This window comes from Gopherus evgoodei, chromosome 2 (assembly GCF_007399415.2).
Source record: "Gopherus evgoodei ecotype Sinaloan lineage chromosome 2, rGopEvg1_v1.p, whole genome shotgun sequence".
Taxonomy (NCBI): domain Eukaryota; kingdom Metazoa; phylum Chordata; order Testudines; family Testudinidae; genus Gopherus; species Gopherus evgoodei.
This window is the reverse complement of record NC_044323.1, coordinates 35,922,021-35,937,037: the sequence shown is the minus strand read 5'-3', so window position 1 is coordinate 35,937,037 and position 15,017 is coordinate 35,922,021. Positions and strand designations below refer to the sequence as shown.

The 15,017-nt window shown below is 43.5% G+C and overlaps 1 protein-coding gene across 3 annotated transcripts in view; it reads left to right on the top strand.

Annotated features, from left to right (window-relative positions):
• Positions 1–15,017, top strand: part of ARMC3 (armadillo repeat containing 3) — an 89,781-nt gene that overhangs the window by 1,709 nt on the left and 73,055 nt on the right. For 2 of the 3 annotated variants that reach the window (XM_030550375.1, XM_030550373.1), the window contains exons 2-4: positions 2,365–2,411; positions 4,818–5,017; positions 9,246–9,294. In XM_030550375.1, coding sequence (XP_030406235.1) covers positions 4,968–5,017; positions 9,246–9,294 — 99 coding nt within the window. In that variant the 5' untranslated portion in view covers positions 2,365–2,411; positions 4,818–4,967. The remainder of the gene's footprint in view (positions 1–2,364; positions 2,412–4,817; positions 5,018–9,245; positions 9,295–15,017) is intronic. The other variant, XM_030550374.1, reaches the window with a different exon arrangement.

Below are 15,017 nucleotides of genomic sequence, written 5' to 3'. Positions count from 1 at the left end.
ATGTTTTGGAGCATGAGCTTTCGTGGGTGAATACCCACTTCGTCAGATGCACCCACGAAAGCTCATGCTCCAAAACGTATTTTATTCTATAAGGTGCCACAGGATTCTTTGCGGCTTTTACAGATCCAGACTAACACAGCTACCCCTCTGATACTTGAAAATTATTTAGTTTAATCAAGATTTAAGAAGATTGTGAGGAACTCCTGAGAGACATTGCAAAGCTAGGTGAAGGTGAAAGTCATTGTTAATAAATGCAAGGTAATGTATATTGGAAAAAATACTTAGAACTTTGCAGTCACATTAATGTGTTCTAAATTATCTGTAACCACTCAGGAAAATGACTTGAACAACGCTGTGGACAGCTTGATGAAAACCTCTGCTCAAGGAACTTAGTAGAACCTAAAATTTTATGATGCAACATTAGAAGTAATTAGTACAAAGTAAGCTGGAATTCTGTATTCTGAAAAAGATGTAACAGACATTGAAGGAGATGAGAAATATGATTAGAGGCATGGAAAGACTGTTAAATGAAGAGATTTGGAGTAGGGTGGGGCAGACCTGTTTTGAGAGGTGACAATTCAGAGAGAACAATAAAGAAGGATATAAATAAAATGAATTGTTTATAGAAAAGATAAATCGTGCATATATTTACTCAGCCTTATTATACAAGAAAAAGGGAATGGTCTATGAAATTGAAAAGCAACACATTTAAAACTAATGAAATCATTTTACATAATGCATACTTGACTTGTGGAACTCATTGCCACAGCATATCATGGAGGCTAAGAACATAGAATTAAAAAAGGGATTAAACATTTCTATAGATAATAAGAACATCCACGATTGTGTTAGATAAAAAAAAAAACTGTTAGAGAGAGAAACCCTCATGCTTCAAGGAATTAGCAAACCACTAACAGATGCAAGTTAGGAAGACTGATTTGAGGGCAGGTTTCATGCAACTTCATCTGAAGTATTTGGTACATGCCACTGTCAGAGACAGGATACTAGACTCCGTGGACCTCTTCTGATCAAAAACCCTGTTGTTGTTTTCTTTTTCTTTCATTTCTACCCATTAATTCAATTCCTTCGTTTATTAAACACAGACTATGCATTGTACTATACAAAACAGAGAAATACACTATTTTTGTCTCAAATAGCCTACAGTCTTAATAGGACTTGACTTGAATGTTTTCAGCTGCGCATGTACAGGGATTGAGTGACTACTAGTCTCTGTGTCCTCATGACAAACATTTTACTTTGAGTTTTTCTGAAAATAAAATGTAGTAGTTCAGTACTTTTTCAATATACTATTTTTGTCACAGGCTAAGGTGACATAGAAGGTTGGTAAAGGGCATATGAATCCTTGTACATCTAGGGTGCCTGCTCAGATTTGAGCAAATGGGTGATTTCTGTGGCCAAGGCTCAGATTGGTGTCATTGGCTGTTTGTTGACTTATCTGAAATGAATTGGTAGACAAGATTCATTCTTAATGGAAAAAATGTCGCAGTAGAAAATCCTTGCAATTGGTATCCGATTTGATGGTTTCATAATCTGAGGTTTCAGTGAGCATGAAGACTGAAATATGCCCTCAGTGAGGGGCTCTCTGCAGAAGAGGTCTAAAGTATGTTTGGGAAGCAACATGGAAAAAGGTAACCCTCTCAATCACTGTTAGTATTGCCAAGTCTTGTGATATTAGTGTATTTTTAAGACCCCAGATCCTGGAGTCATGTGAGAATCTCAGCTTCCATGAAAAAATAAACAAGTTTCTAGCCCTTATGGTTGTGGAGAAAAGCTTGAAAATATTATTCAAGTGGACACTAAAGGTTCAAAAACCAGAAGGCAAATAAAAAGAACAGTGTGGTGTGGTTTACAGATGATCCCACAGAGAGATTAAGGAAGGGAAGAAGCAGTACTGTCTCAAGAGGGCCCCCTCCTTCCCAGAAACGACAGCACATGCTTTCAAATGGAGTAGAGTGAGAGTCGCTTTCTGAAGGAAGGAAGCCAGTTTGAATGAGGAGAGGGTGTGGTAGGCTAGGTTGTAGTAATCAAGGCAGCAGATGACAAGCATTTTAGCTGTTGGAACAGAAAGAAAGGATTGGATTTCTATAATGTAGAAGAAATACCTAGACTTTATTTAGTCGAATTAGTTTTCATTTTAATTAAGTCAAACTAAGTAACATGTTGAAAAAAAGAATACATTTCTGGGGCCTTCTTAGGAAAAGCTTGAAGCTGGTGGCAAACGTTGCTGTAACACAGCCACAAGCTCTCCTAGAGAAGGGCACTGTCAGCTCCAGAAGTGGATCAAATGATAAATAACTGCTCAGAAGTTATTCTTACATCCTTCTCTCTCTACCCCCTCTCCAGAGGAAGTAATTGCCTCCAGAACTGACCTCTGATTTCTTGACAAAGAGGTAAGTTACATATCTGGCAGTGCTTCTTTCTTATTCCTTTGCTTTGTCTCACAACTCACTGCTGCTAGTGCTTGCAGGGTCTGGCTGTTCCTTCTGTCATTTGAGTTTTAGATCATGAGTGAAGGGAAGCACTGGAGCCAGTTAGTGCGTTATAAGTGCAAATATCTGATCACAACACAGGGCAAGTTTTTGTTTTTAAATGGATACAAACTGACATTGTGTTTGGGATTGGTATTAGAAGTAGACATCTGGTACTGTATAGGAATAGTTAGTGGGATTTGAGAGTGTGTTTGGACACTGTAAATTTCAATGGACCTTTTCACATTTTTCAAAGTAAGTTTTACAGACTATTTTCCTTACAGTTTACTTGTCATCTAATTGTCTATGAATTAGTGGAAAGGAAAACTATTTCTGCACATTCATTTAATCCTCAAATTTATTGGGGAATGATGCATTTAAAATTCACTTGTACTATGTGTTACTCCTCAGTATAAAAGAGCCAGTTGTCATAGAATACTAATTTTATACTTGGCTAAGTTATAAAAAGCTCTTTTTATGGCTTTAATTCTTTGATCTCAAGTAACTTAGGAAAAGTGTAGGTCTTGTGGTGGTAACAGCTTTTAGAACGAGAGAGCAATTTTCTGTATCACTCGGGTTAAAAGATCCTTTAGTAGGTTCTCAAATTCAAATTGGTGATACTGCTTTTTTATTAATATAGAGTTCCATCTTTAAAAGGGACATACTGACAAGTTTAGACCCAGAATTTGGCCACAATTAAAGTTATAATCTCACTGGAAGGGTGTCTGTATTCTAAATATTTAATTAAAATACATTTATTTTCAAGCTTTTAAAATAATATTAAAAACAATGGAGACTAAAAATAGTAAGATCATTAAAGAACAGGAGTATATTCTTTTTAAGTTAGATGTGTTGCATTTTCCTTTCATTCTAACCTTAAAAGGACCTTACTACATAAACCAGTTAGGCAAACTACTTTACAGACTATAAAAAGCTCCTGAGTAAGCACACGAGAACGAGGCACTGTATTTTCAGCTGGGGGAAGTTTATTGAACTTTGCATATACTGAAAACTGGAATACAGTTTTGTTTTTTTTAGTCCAGGAGTGAGCTGTGGAAATTGGCAGAAACTGCACTTCTCACTATTACTTGTTTTCTGGTGTTGCTACTTCTCTTCGCTAACAGCTGACTAAAATGTAAAATCCCTCACTTGTCTTTATGAAGCTTGGATATCACAAGTATGGTGACGAGAGAATGAAATAAAGGTTGGGTGAGTGGGTGCAAGGATTAGTCAGAACGCAAAGGAAAGCAAAGGGGAAAATTGCTGACAGTTATAGCAACAGGAATGGAAAACAACCTCTGAAATAAATCCACACTACAGGATTTTGTGTGGGAAATCCTGTGCCTTAGGACTGCTCTACTTTATGCCAGCTGCCTGCAACCCCCAGGGCTGTTCTGAAAGGCAGGGGATCAACAGGACATAAGACATCCGAGCCTTGCGACCTTTCCTGCATCCATGCTTCCTGCATTTCAACAACCCTACACCACCTGAGGACTCTCCACAGTCTGGGGAGTCCTTCTGAAACCAAACCTTCCTGGTTTAGGTTTATTTACCCTACCAGAAAATCTGGTTGCAAATATCATCAGAAACAATTTAAAAAAATTCAAAATAAGGTAAAGTGACAGACTGTACTCTCATATGATAGGAACCTATGTGTGCGGAATTCTTAGCCTTTATTAGGAGCAAGAAGGTACAGGAGGGGAAGTTGAAAGGGGTCAGGAAGAATGAAGATCAGAAGCAGACAGTGGACATATATGGCTGAGGGCATTAGGAAGTCAGAGCCCAAGAATATGCATACTGTGTGATTATTGAGAAATAGCCATACATTATGCAGATTGACCAGCCAGTCAGCAAGCCACAGGGATTTGCATTACTGAGGAATAGCCATTAGAACAGGCTAGGAAACTGAAAATTATCACGGAACAGGAAAACATGCTTTTGAAAAACTTCCTGTTCTGCAGCATGATGAGCTGGAGACCTCTTGAAATTTGTTGTGGAGAGTAACACTTCCACCCCTGGAATAGCCCGATGGTTATGGTGTTTAAAGGACATGCAGGAAACATGGGGGATTTCGGCTCAGCTCTCTGCTTTGCCCGATTTAATGCTCTACCCAACAAGCTATTATAGTGTGAGTCTCTCAAGTGCTGGAGCTGCTTCACTTTTTATAAATCATTAAGTATTCATTGGGCCAGAATAAAAGCAATAGACTCTATAGCCCAGTAGTTAGGGCACACGCCTGTGACCTGGAAGGCTGGGGTTCAAGTCTCTGCTCTAAATCAGGCAGAGTAAGGATGTAAACTTAGTTCTCTCATTTTTTTTGTATCCCAGGTGAATGCCGTAACTGCCAGGCTATTGGCGATGAGGTCACTGTTAGCTGGAATTCCATCCTGGATCTGAGAAACCTTCCCAAGAAAGGATTTGTCATTACTCCCCCTTTAACTGGAAAAGTCTGAAGTTTTGACATATCAGCACTTTTGGATGAAAAGCTGTCTTGTCCGAAAATTCCTGACCAGCTCTAAAAATTGTGGGTCAGTATCTTTTCCACCTCCGTTCACCCCAATTGACTGAAATAATTCAGTATAAAAATCACATTTTTTTTAATTAGCAGAAAGCAAAAGGGATCATTGCCCAGAGTGGCCACAAAACAAAGGGAGGTTTATGGGAACTGAACTGACAATACCATTTGATGACAGCATGACTGAAACCTAGGATAGTCATTGTGGTGGTGAAGTAACTATCTGTGTAAGGTAATTAAGCTCCTGAAGTGAGGCCAAAGACTGTTAGCCTACTGAATACACAATTCCTTCATACTAAAACTCGTTCATATGGATCATGCTGCTTTTTAACATTACCAAGGACCCCAAAACTCTTTGAGTATTGTAGGAAGTGTAGCATTACTTGCATATTCATCTGTATTCTGAGTAAAATCCCATTATAAAATTCTAAGCCCTTGATTCTTTACTGCCTTGAACCTTGTGTAATTATCTAGATCTGTATAAAGTGAATGAAAACACTATCAAGTCAGAATTGAAGTATGTTACACTCACTTTGCACAGATGCATATGACTACACAAGGCACAAGGCAGAGGAGAAACAGGCTCTGGATTTTTATTAAATAATTTGTTCTGTCTTCTCTTCCTTTTCCTCTTCCAGGGGCTAATCTGCCCCATCCACAGTCACAGAGCCCTGGTCTACACTACGAGTTTAGGTCGAATTTAGCAGCATTAGATTGATTTAACCCTGCATCTGTCCACACGATGAAGCCATTTTTGTCAATTTAAGGGACTTTTATAATCGATTTCTGTACTCCTCCCCAACGAGGGGATTAGCACTGAAATCGACCCTGCTGGGTCGAATTTGGGATAGTGTGGATGCAATTTGATGGTACTGTCCTCCAGGAGCTATCCCAGAGTGCTCCATTGTGACTGCTCTGGACAGCACTTTCAACTCAGATGCACTGGCCAGGTAGACAGGAAAAGCCCCATGAACTTTTGAATTTCACTTCCTGTTTGGCCAGCATAGCGAGCTGATCAGCACAGGTGACCATGGAGTCCCAGAATTGCAAAAGAGCTCCAGAATGGACCAAACGGGAGGTACTGCATTTGATCGTTGTATGGGGAGACGAATCCGTGCTATCCGAACTCTGTTCCAAAAGACGAAATGCCGGAATATTTGAAAAAATCTCCACGGGCATGAAGGACAGAGGTTATAACAGGGACCCGCAGCAGTGCCACATGAAGCCTACCAAAGAACCAGAGAGGCTTCTATGATGAGCTGCATGCCATTCTAGGGGGTGCCCCTACAACTACCCCCCCTGCCCCGTGCTCAGGGCTCATGCAAGGATATTTCGCGTCCTAGGCAAAACTTCCACCTTGTGCTCCGTCTCCGGCTTGGGGATCCAGGGCCATCCCTAGCTATTTTGGTGCCCTACACAGCTCCTCCGCGGCGGGGCTGTGTGGGGCCCCAGGCCTCCGTGGGGGGGAGGGAGGGCTGACCCCAAGCCTCCGCCAGGGAGTGGGGGAGGTGGTGATCCAAGACCTTCGTGGGGGACAGGGGGGAGGGGGACAGACCACTTCCTGCGGGAAGTGGAATGACCCAGCCCCAGCCTGCTCTGCTCGCCTGGCTCCCAGCTGTGCCACCAGCAAGTGCAGAGGGTGGGGGGCGGTTCTCCCCTCCCTCCAAGCCTGGGAGCCAGGGGAGCAGAGCAGAGCAGGCTGGGGCCGGGTCACTCCACTTCCCACAGCAAGTAGCCAGGCTCCTGTGCCCCATGGAAGCCTGGGGCCGGCCGTCTCCCCCGTGGAGGCCTGGAGCCCCAGCCTGCTCTGCTCCTCTGGCCTGAGAGGGGAGGAGAATTAGAGCAGGGGTGGCATGCTCAGGGGAGAAGGTGGAGTGGAGGTGAGCTGGGGCGGGAAGCGGTTCCCCTGCGCACACACACCCCATCCCCGTTACTTGCTGCATGCAGCCCTCCTCACACCGCCCTGCCCCAGCTCACCTCCACTCCACCGCCTCCCCTGAGCGCACTTTTTGGCGCCCTCAACCACTTGGCGCCCTAGGCAGCCGCCTAGTTCGCCTACTGGTTGCACTGACCCTGCCTGTGCTTCCCTCCTCCCTCACCCCTCTTGGGCTACCTTGGAAGTTATCCCCCCATTTGTGTGACAAATTAATAAAGAATACATGAATTTGAACCAACAATGACTTTATTCCCTCTGCAAGTGGAGATCAAAGGGTGAGAGGGGAGGGCGGTTGTCTTACAGGGAAATAGAGTGAACCAAGGGGGAGGGGGGGCCATCAAGGAGAAACAGACAGAACTTTCACACCGTAGCCTGGCCAGCCATAAAACTGGTTTTCAAAGCTTCTCTGATGCACAGCGCACCCTCCTGTACTCTTCTAACCACCCTGGTGTCTGGCTGCGCGTAATCAGTGGCCAACTTCCCACCCCACCATAAACATCTCCCCCTTACTCTCAAAGATATTGTGGAGCACACAGCAAGCAGTAATAATGATGGGAATATTGGTTTTGCTAGGGTCTAACTGAGTCAGTAAACTATGCCAGCAAGCTTTTAAACATCCGAAAGCACATTCTACCACCATTCTACACTTGCTCAGCCTATAGTTGAACTGCTCCTTAGTACTGTCCAGGCTTCATGAGCCATGGGAGCAAGGGGTAGGCTGGGGTAGGTGCGAGTGTGCAGTGCTGCCGACTGGGAAAGCAGCCTGAGGCAGAAGCCTCCAGATGGCATCATATTCCAGGCGGGGCTGAATCTCCATTAGACGAAACTTAAAGAAGAGAGTGACCTGGAGTCATTCCCATTTTTGTCCAGGCGTCCCCAGCCGACCTCACCGAGGCTGGCCAGGAGCACCCATGTCTGCCCAGGCGCCCCCGACCAACCTAACCGAGGTCGGCCAGGAGCACCCATGGGACGACAATGATGGCTAGCAGTCATATTGTACCGTCTGCCATCCACAAGGCAAGGCAAGGGGATGCTGCTGTGTAGCACTGCAGTACTGCATCTGCCAGCAGCACCCAGGAGACATGCGGTGACAGTGAGCTGAGCGGGCTCCATGCTTGCCATGGTATGTCTGCATGGGTAACCCAGAAAAAAGATGAGAAACTTTTTTTTGCCATTGCTTTCACGGAGGGAGGGGCAGAGCCAGCTCCAGGCACCAGCCCAGCAAGCAGCTGCTTGCGGCGGCCAGTGGTGAGGGGCGGTACGTCCGGGTCTTCAGTGTCAATTCGGCAGCGGGTCCCTCACTCCCTCTCAGAATGAAGGACCAGCCGCCGAATTGCCATTGAAGACTGAAGTGGCGGCGGTAGAGCTGCAGATCGCGATCGCAGTTTTTCCCCCCCCCCCTTCTGTTTGCTGCTTGGGGCAGCAAAACCCTGGAGCCAGCCCTGGGGAAAGGGGCCTGACGACGTGTACCAGAACCATCCGCGACAATATTTTTGCCCCATCAGGCATTGAGAGCTCAACCCAGAATTCCAATAGGCGGAGACTGTGGGAACTGTGGGATAGCTACCACAGTGCAACGCTCCAAAAGTCTACGCTAGCCTTGGTACTGTGGATGCACACCACCGACTTAATGCGCTTAGTGGGGACACACACAATCGACTGTATCAAATCAACTTCTTCTATTAAATCGATCTAATTTCATAGTGTAGACATACCCAGAGTGTTGTTATTCCACTGCTTGTGATTGCTAGTGTGTGTTCATAGAATTGCCTGTCTATATTTGTACGGGTTATTACTGCAACCATCCATGGAAAAATGTATTTATGCAACTAAACGCCCATTTTCATGTGATAAATGATTACACGGTTTTGTGCATTCATGTGAACCTAAACCTACAGAAAAGTTAATCCTTAATATATTTCCTATATGCGAACAACTACCACTACAATCTGACCTTGTAGTATCACATTGCCTTCCCATCTAGTGTCTCTTTCTTCATCACTTTTCTGAAGTATATTTTATTGGCATTTAAGCTTCTCCAAATGTGAACAAGTGTTAAGAAGTTTGTTCTGTGGCACAAATATAAAATTGCTGTCTTCAAGGGATGACTTTCAGCCAAAGAAATTACTGTTGCTCCGTGCAAAAGAGTCCTCTAAGGTTTGTCTAGACTGGCTAGGTGGGACAAACAGATGGGAGAGCCTGTCTTAAAAGCTTCTGTACAACATCCCTGGTGAACTAGGTCCTAGGACACACAGGGTCACTTATTTGTTTATTAACTGCTTTTGGTTTTTTTGTTTGTTTTTAGAATGGGTAAAAAAGTAAAGAAGGAAGTGGAGCCACCTCCCAAGGATGTGGTATGTTTATAAAATACTATGTGCTGTGAAATGAACATATTACACAATTATAGGCCCCAATCATACCTTTCTTACACAGTCCCTTACTCCCACTAACTTCCGCATGCATTCTAAAAATGTCTCATAAAGATGATCCCATTTCTGCTTTCTTTGGATGGTATGCAAAACAATGACCAGGCATGTGTTGTTTTTATGAAGAGTGTTATCTTTGGCGGGGTTTGTAAACAGTAATGTCTGAAACAATCCAAGCTTCATTTTTCTCTAAGGTCTATATGCTCCCCTCCCACTGTAAACATCAGAGGAAGAGGAAAAGAACCAAAAACTCCATGGCATTCAAACTGTGGAGACTGGCACATTCTCATCTCAATTGGGATAGCCGTGTAGCAGTGTGGATGGCTTTGTTACTGCACAGACCTCAAGGATTTAAAGATGTTTCAAGCTCTAGCACTGTGGATTCTGTGTTTAACTGCAGTCAGCTTCTGCGCACTGCTGCCCATTTCCCCCTCTCCCTTAGTGACGTGGGTCCTTTAGGAATCATGCTGCTATTGGCTGTGTCTCCAGTGGCTGTGAAGTATTCCTCTTTTGAGGGGAAAGATGGGAGAGGTGGTAGAAGCTATGGATGAGAGTTAATGGCGCATCACATGTAAAATCCATTGAATTTTTATAGAAAGCATGCCACATAGAGTGACTGCTTCCTGGCTCTGCCAGTTGCCTACAGGCTTGCAAGTCTGGACCTCAGAGTAGTTGTGTGGAGGGGCTTTTATGGGCTCCTGGGGAGGATGGAAGAATGCTGTGTTGATTCCATTACTTCCTCAGTCTTGCTGCTGTTTTATTTGCTCTCCTATACACTGTGGAAGGGAACACATGGTCCAAACTTAGCTCCTCAGTTCGTTTTCATTGGTTAGTGGTGCCTTAGCGGGATCCCCTTTCATAGCTTTCTTTTTAGAGCTGATAGAGTCATCTCTTTCCACTACCCGCCGTGGGCCAGATCCAATGTCCATTGAAGTCAATGGGTGCTGGCTCAGGTCTTGTGTCAGCAGTCCATCTCAGTAATCTGATGGATTTTACTTAGTTATAGGTGCCTGGCTCTATCCCTGCAGGATGTGAGTAACACAATTTCCTTCCAAGTTTTACAACCCAGAAACTTGCAGAAACATTGCTTGCTTCCCTTATGATTGGCAAGTTTTCTAGGAAACAGTGGAATTTTATTGAAAAATGGAAAATACCCATTTAGAGCACTCATCAAAACAGAATGGCCAAACTGTTAGGGACTTCATGGCGAATAGTACCTTGAGTTCCTTGTACATTTTTCCATTAATGTTTAGAAAATAATAAATGATACATTTATATTGTGGGAGTGTCCAAAGGCCACAACCAGTTGGGGCCCTATTATGTAACGCTCTGAACAAATATAATAAACAGTCCATGCTCCATAGGAAACATCTCTAAGAAAACCATAATATGCTTTGATGTCTCCACTTCTGTTAGGTTTGTACTCTCTAATGGGATGCTAGAAATGTCATCCATCTCAATTACAGAAACCTGTGAACTGCAGTGCTTTAAAATTTCATTTAATTTTTATACACACTTTGCATTGGGCAGGTGGTTGCTTATTGAACCCAATGGACTTCCAATATTTTATTCAAGCTTTACCTCTGTCTTCAAGCATAGGACTCTAGTAGTTGAGCTGTCCTAGACATGTTGTCAAGGGGGAAATTTTACAAGCAACCCACATAGATTTAGATTAGAATATTGAATATACAATTTGTAAATTTTGATCTGAAACCAGGCCTGCCTCAGAGGAATATATTCTTATAAAATAATGATTTCTCTGAAGATCACATAGGATTCATTTACAGAAATGTTCTGGGCAGGAGTAATACGTCTTTGAACTTTTTTGGACTGGAATTGATAGTGTGGGAAAGTCATCTATTTGTTCCTTAGATGCACTAAGAATAGCAATGCAGATTATGTTATTATCCTTTGTATTACAGAGACAAAGGGGGAGGAACAACATATTGATATATCTGGTACTGTAAATTATTGTAAAAAATATTAAATAGTTTCTTTAAACTTATTCCACTTTGAAAAGTCTCAGGTCTCAATATTTGTGTTTAATTCGTTGTGTCTTTTGGGAACTAACAATCTACATTCTAGAATTAGAATTCTGTGTTCTAGTGATGATAATAACAAAGTAATAAATTGATAATATAGAAGGTCCAGATAACTTGCATCCATGAGTTTTAAAAGAGCTTGCTGGACCATTAATGTTGCTTTTCAATGTCTTGGAACACTGGGGAGGTTCTAGGAGATGAAGAAAGGTAATGTGCCAATATTTAAAAAGGGTAAATGGGATGACCTGAGTAATTATGGGCTTGTTAGTCTTACATCGATCCCGGGCAAGTTAGTGGAGCATCTGATAAGAGACTTGATTAATAAAGAAGTAAATGAGGATTATGTAATAAATACCAGTTGATATGGGTTTATGAAAAATAGATCATGTAGTAATGTTGATGTAATATAGTTACACGTCTGTAAGGCATTTGACTTTGCACCACATGATATTTTGATTACAAAACTAGAACAATATGGCATATATTAAATTGATTGAAATCTGGATATCTGATAGGTTTCCAAATGTAACCATAAAAAGGGAATCATCATCAAATGGATGTATTTCTAGTGGAGTTGCATGGGGATAGGTTCTTGGCCCTACACTATTTAACATTTTTTCAATGACCTGGAGGAGAACATAAAATCATCACTGATAAAGTTTGCAGATGACATGAAGATTGGGGAAGTGATAAATAATGAAGAGGACAAGTCACTGATACAGAATGATCTGGCTTGCTTAGTAAGCTGGGTGCAAGTAAACAGTATGCATTTGAATATATTCCTCTTATTGAATGTGGAGCTTGCCAAGCCCATTTGCAGTAGCCTCAGCGTAGGTCAGAGCCCTCAGACCCACCATCAAATGTGATAAAAGGGCAATCGTCATTGCTGAGAGACATTGTCTGTTTTTGGCCACATGTGGGATCCTTGCAATGGTCCCAGGTGTACAGGCCTGCCCATTGACCTTGGCCCACTGGAAATTGGTTCAGAAGGGTTCACGAGTGACATGGCAAATCAAAGCTGGGCACACAAATGGTCGGGTCATTTATAAGAGACTGGTTTTTGATGTCAGCTGAATACCATTCTTTGTGTCATATTGACATCACAGAGAAATCAGGGTAGGACAGGTTGTCTCACAAAGGGTGCCTTGACGACAGGCACGCTCATGGATGGTCAAAGAGGTTTGTGTATATTGGTAGGTCTTGGTTTGCCCTGATCTTCTCAACCATTCTGGCTATAGCATCCTCCCGACGTGTGTGTGGAGCAGTGACGTTGCTTAACACAGGGAGTCACAATACTGGTGTGGGTCAAATTGTCCCAGTTGCAATGTGCATGGTTGAGTGTAGGTGTGTGTCAACCAACTTGACTAAACGTAAATGTATACATCTAGGAGACATCAGGGAAGTTGCTGGCCTGCTCCCTGACTAACTTTCCTGCTAGGGAACCAATGAGCCCAGCTACACAGCCTTGGAAATGACAGAGTGGCCGCAACCCTTGGTTGCCTGCTGGTTTAGTAGTCCTGTTTATAAGCCTGGCCTCACAGCAGAACAGTGGCTGCTCAACACATACCCAGGGCCAGCTCTACCATTTTTGCCGCCCAAAGCTAAAAAAACCAAACAGCCGCTCGGACTGCTGCCCTGAGAATGGACGGAATACAGCCCCTTAGCATGTGCCGCCCCAGGCACTTGCTTCCTCCGCTGGTGCCTGGAGCCGGTCCTGCACATACCATCCGTGGAGCTGAACTTGCCCTTGTTCCAGTTTCTGCTCCCCTACCGCTTCCAACTTCTATCTTCGATTTCTGGCTTATGACTTTGGTTTACCCTCCAGTTCTGGCATTTTGCATCTGTCCCTCCAGTACTGACCCTCATTTCATTTACTGGACTCTGCTCACTCTGTACCCAGCTCAGACCAGTAGGTTGAACTCTTGCTTCCACCACTAGGGCCTGACCGCCTATGGCTCAGTCGGCTACAGTTTGAGTAGACCAATAGAAAGGCTAGGGACCCACCTCACTGGCATGGACCCTACTCAGGCCAGTTTTTCTCTGGCAGAGTTGGTGGGGGTCATATAGAACTTGCAGACACAGGTGTCCATCTGCAGGCACAAATGCTGTCCTACAAGCCCAGGTGGCTTCGCCAGCAACCCTGATTCCTCCCCCAGAGAAGCAAAAGTTCCACTCCCATAGAAGTTTAGTGGTGATCGTGGTCAGATCTCAGGTTTCCTAAAACAGTGCTGGTTTCTCTTCTTCCTACACCCCCAGTCTTTCCTCACAGACCAGGCCTGAGTGGGGCTCATTATTAGTCTGCTCACTGGGGAGGCTTAGGTGTGGGCCTCCCCACTCTTGGAACAGTCTAGCCCTCTTCTGGGCCAGCTGCAGCAGTTCATTAAGGCTATGTCTTAAATGTCACTTATCTTTGGTGACTCCCCCCTCTTTGCACCCAAACTGCTGAAGCAGCGCTTGATATGCATCAGCAAGGGATATCAGTGAGCTCCCCAATACACTACTGAATTCTGTTGCCTCTCTGCAGATGCTGAATGGAATGCATGCATCCGACGAAGTGGGTATTCACCCACAAAAGCTCATGCTCCAATACGTCTGTCAGTCTATAAGGTGCCACAGGATTCTTTGCTGCTTTTCCAGATCCAGACTAACATAGCTACCCCTCTGATACTTGAATGGAATTAGGCTGCACAGCGTCATCAGTTTCATATTAGCTTGAATAATGGTATAAACAATGAACTGGTGCAGGTCGAGCCGCCATCCCGTCTTGATGATCTGGTTGACCTATGTATCAGAATTGACATTGCGTTACTGACCAGTGTCATGAACATAACCCTTCCTCTCGAGCCCTGACAATGTCCCAGCCGTCCACTTCTCAGCCACCTACCCTACGCTGGGAACTGGAACTCCTGCAGATAGACTAGACCTGGCCGCACCAGTCTGAGGCTGAGAAGAATCGAATCAACACCAAACTTTGGGCCTCTGTCTATATTGTGGGGTGTCATGGGGTTGTTTTCCCTTGTCTTTCTAGATGAAAGTTCTTTGCCTAAGCAGGTTTCTCACTTATATATTATTTCCAGAGACTTCAACCTCCCATGATTGAAGAATCCATCTTTCTCACCTTGCAAGAGTTCTGTTCCCTTATGTCTGTGTAGTCATGGATGCTAAAGATGGCTTTTGGCTTTGCTTGTATCTTCCAAAGTTCAATGACCATGTTTCAAGAGGCAGGATGATGTCCTGCTTAGTATAGGTATGACATTCCCTTTTCTCTGGAAGAGACCTGTTTCTCCCTGTGTTTGTAAAGCCTGATGTCAAAGAGTATCCATAATTCCGTATATAGTGTTAATACATATATTTTACAATGATATTAATCACCAATTTGTCATAAGCTTTCACAAAACACTTCTCTCAATAAACATTTGTAATGCAGTAATATTGTATGCAATCAGTTGATTCAATTGCTTATCACTTGAGGTTCAGATGCCCTGTTTTTATAGTTCAAATAAAATTTCTCTTGCCTGCTGGAAGCTGTCTCCTTCCCTTCTTGATAGCTTTGTTTACCTAATATGTGAATGGACCTTTATTGTCTCTGCATGACGACTGGCCTGGTCA